Below are 1406 nucleotides of genomic sequence, written 5' to 3' on the forward strand. Positions count from 1 at the left end.
CAGTTGATGAAAATATTTTGTAAGTAGTAAGAAAGCAAAAAAAAAAATAAACAAAAGGAGTTTATACTTTCTGCCTGCCCCTCTCGCCAGATGTAGTTTCCGGCTATCTAAATGGCGCTCACCAGATTGCGCAACGCACTCATCTACTCGAAGAGTTCTACGCGATCATTTATAAGCGTGAGGAAACGCATTTGCTGGCTTGCAAAGTGCTGCGCAATTTAACGGAGAAAGCAGAAAGTAAGAAAGCTTAACTCTAGATAGCTTAAACAATCTATACTTACGTAAATATATTAACTTTTACGCCCCTGCTCAGTTTTGCTCTACATGCTCGACAAAACCGACTCTTTACGCAAACTCACACTCATTTTTAGACACGATCCTTGCACACCCTTCTATCCCAATCCATTGTGGGAACACCTTTGCCATTTCTTGGAGATTGCACCTCAGCTTGGCATAGCTTACGGTTGTTTCGAACTTCTGATTGAGCGCATCAAAAGTAGACGTCTCTTCTATCATGAACTCTGCATGAAATGCTTCGCTATGCTGCTGCGTTGTGAGGAGGGTCAGAAGCGTTTCGATAAAATTGATGGCGTCAAAATGCTCTATGACATAATCGCGGATGAGCAGCACAAATTGGATAATAATGAATACGTCCTGCTGGCGTTGCTGCATGGTTTGGTGAGCGATCGCGTGCTTTGGCGTTGTCGTGAATTTACCGTTCTGCCGAAACGCATTATTGCGCTGGCGAAGTCTAAGAATGCCAATTTGCAGTTGGTATGCCTCAAGGTCGGCTCCACAAAATTTCTATAGCGATTTCGAGGCTTTATAAGCTTTTATTTTTACACTTATTTCAGATACTTCGTCTCTTATGCGCAATGCCCTGTGTAAAAGCCTACATTCTTAACGGTTGCATGTCTGATATAATGTCTATTAAGTGTTTGAATGAACAGAATGAGTGCACGCGTGATTCGCTGGCGGAATGGTTAAACCGCGATATTTGGGATTCGAGCGAAATGTGAATTATAACATCATATTTTTTATTTGATTCCTGAAAATCTTTATTTTGGTTTTGTAAATCGAAGACCGTTTATACATATAAACCCATATTTATACCTTTCATGAGCATGAAATGGTATTATAACTTTGGTCCGATGTTTGTAAGTACCAGAACAAAAAGAGATAGACCCATTAAAATGTATACTTATTTGATCAGAACGTCGAGCTGAGTTGATTTATCCATGTCCGTCTGTCCGTCTGTCCGTCTGTCCGTCTGTCCGTCTGTCCGTCTGTCCGTCTGTCTGTCTGTTTGTATGCAATCTAGTCTCTCAGTTTTCGAGATATCCGGATCAAATTTGGTAAGTGGGTGTATTTTTATAATGTATTAATCATTTGTCGGAACCGGAAGA

General features: G+C 40.7%; 2 protein-coding genes across 2 annotated transcripts in view; one reads left to right on the forward strand and one right to left on the reverse strand.

Annotated features, from left to right (window-relative positions):
• The window catches only part of LOC118744249, a 1665-nt gene extending 646 nt beyond the window's left edge, over window positions 1-1019 (forward strand). Inside the window, exons 3-5 of the mRNA XM_036477135.1 lie at window positions 91-237; window positions 314-786; window positions 855-1019. Of these exons, the coding sequence (XP_036333028.1) occupies window positions 91-237; window positions 314-786; window positions 855-1019 (785 nt within the window). The remainder of the gene's footprint in view (window positions 1-90; window positions 238-313; window positions 787-854) is intronic.
• The window catches only part of LOC118745093 (cell wall protein DAN4), a 260172-nt gene that overhangs the window by 228014 nt on the left and 30752 nt on the right, over window positions 1-1406 (reverse strand). The window lies entirely within an intron of this gene.

The sequence above is a fragment of the Rhagoletis pomonella genome, unplaced genomic scaffold (genome assembly GCF_013731165.1).
Source record: "Rhagoletis pomonella isolate Grant_MI unplaced genomic scaffold, Rhpom_1.0 Rhpom_scaffold_00008, whole genome shotgun sequence".
Taxonomy (NCBI): Eukaryota; Metazoa; Arthropoda; class Insecta; order Diptera; family Tephritidae; genus Rhagoletis; species Rhagoletis pomonella.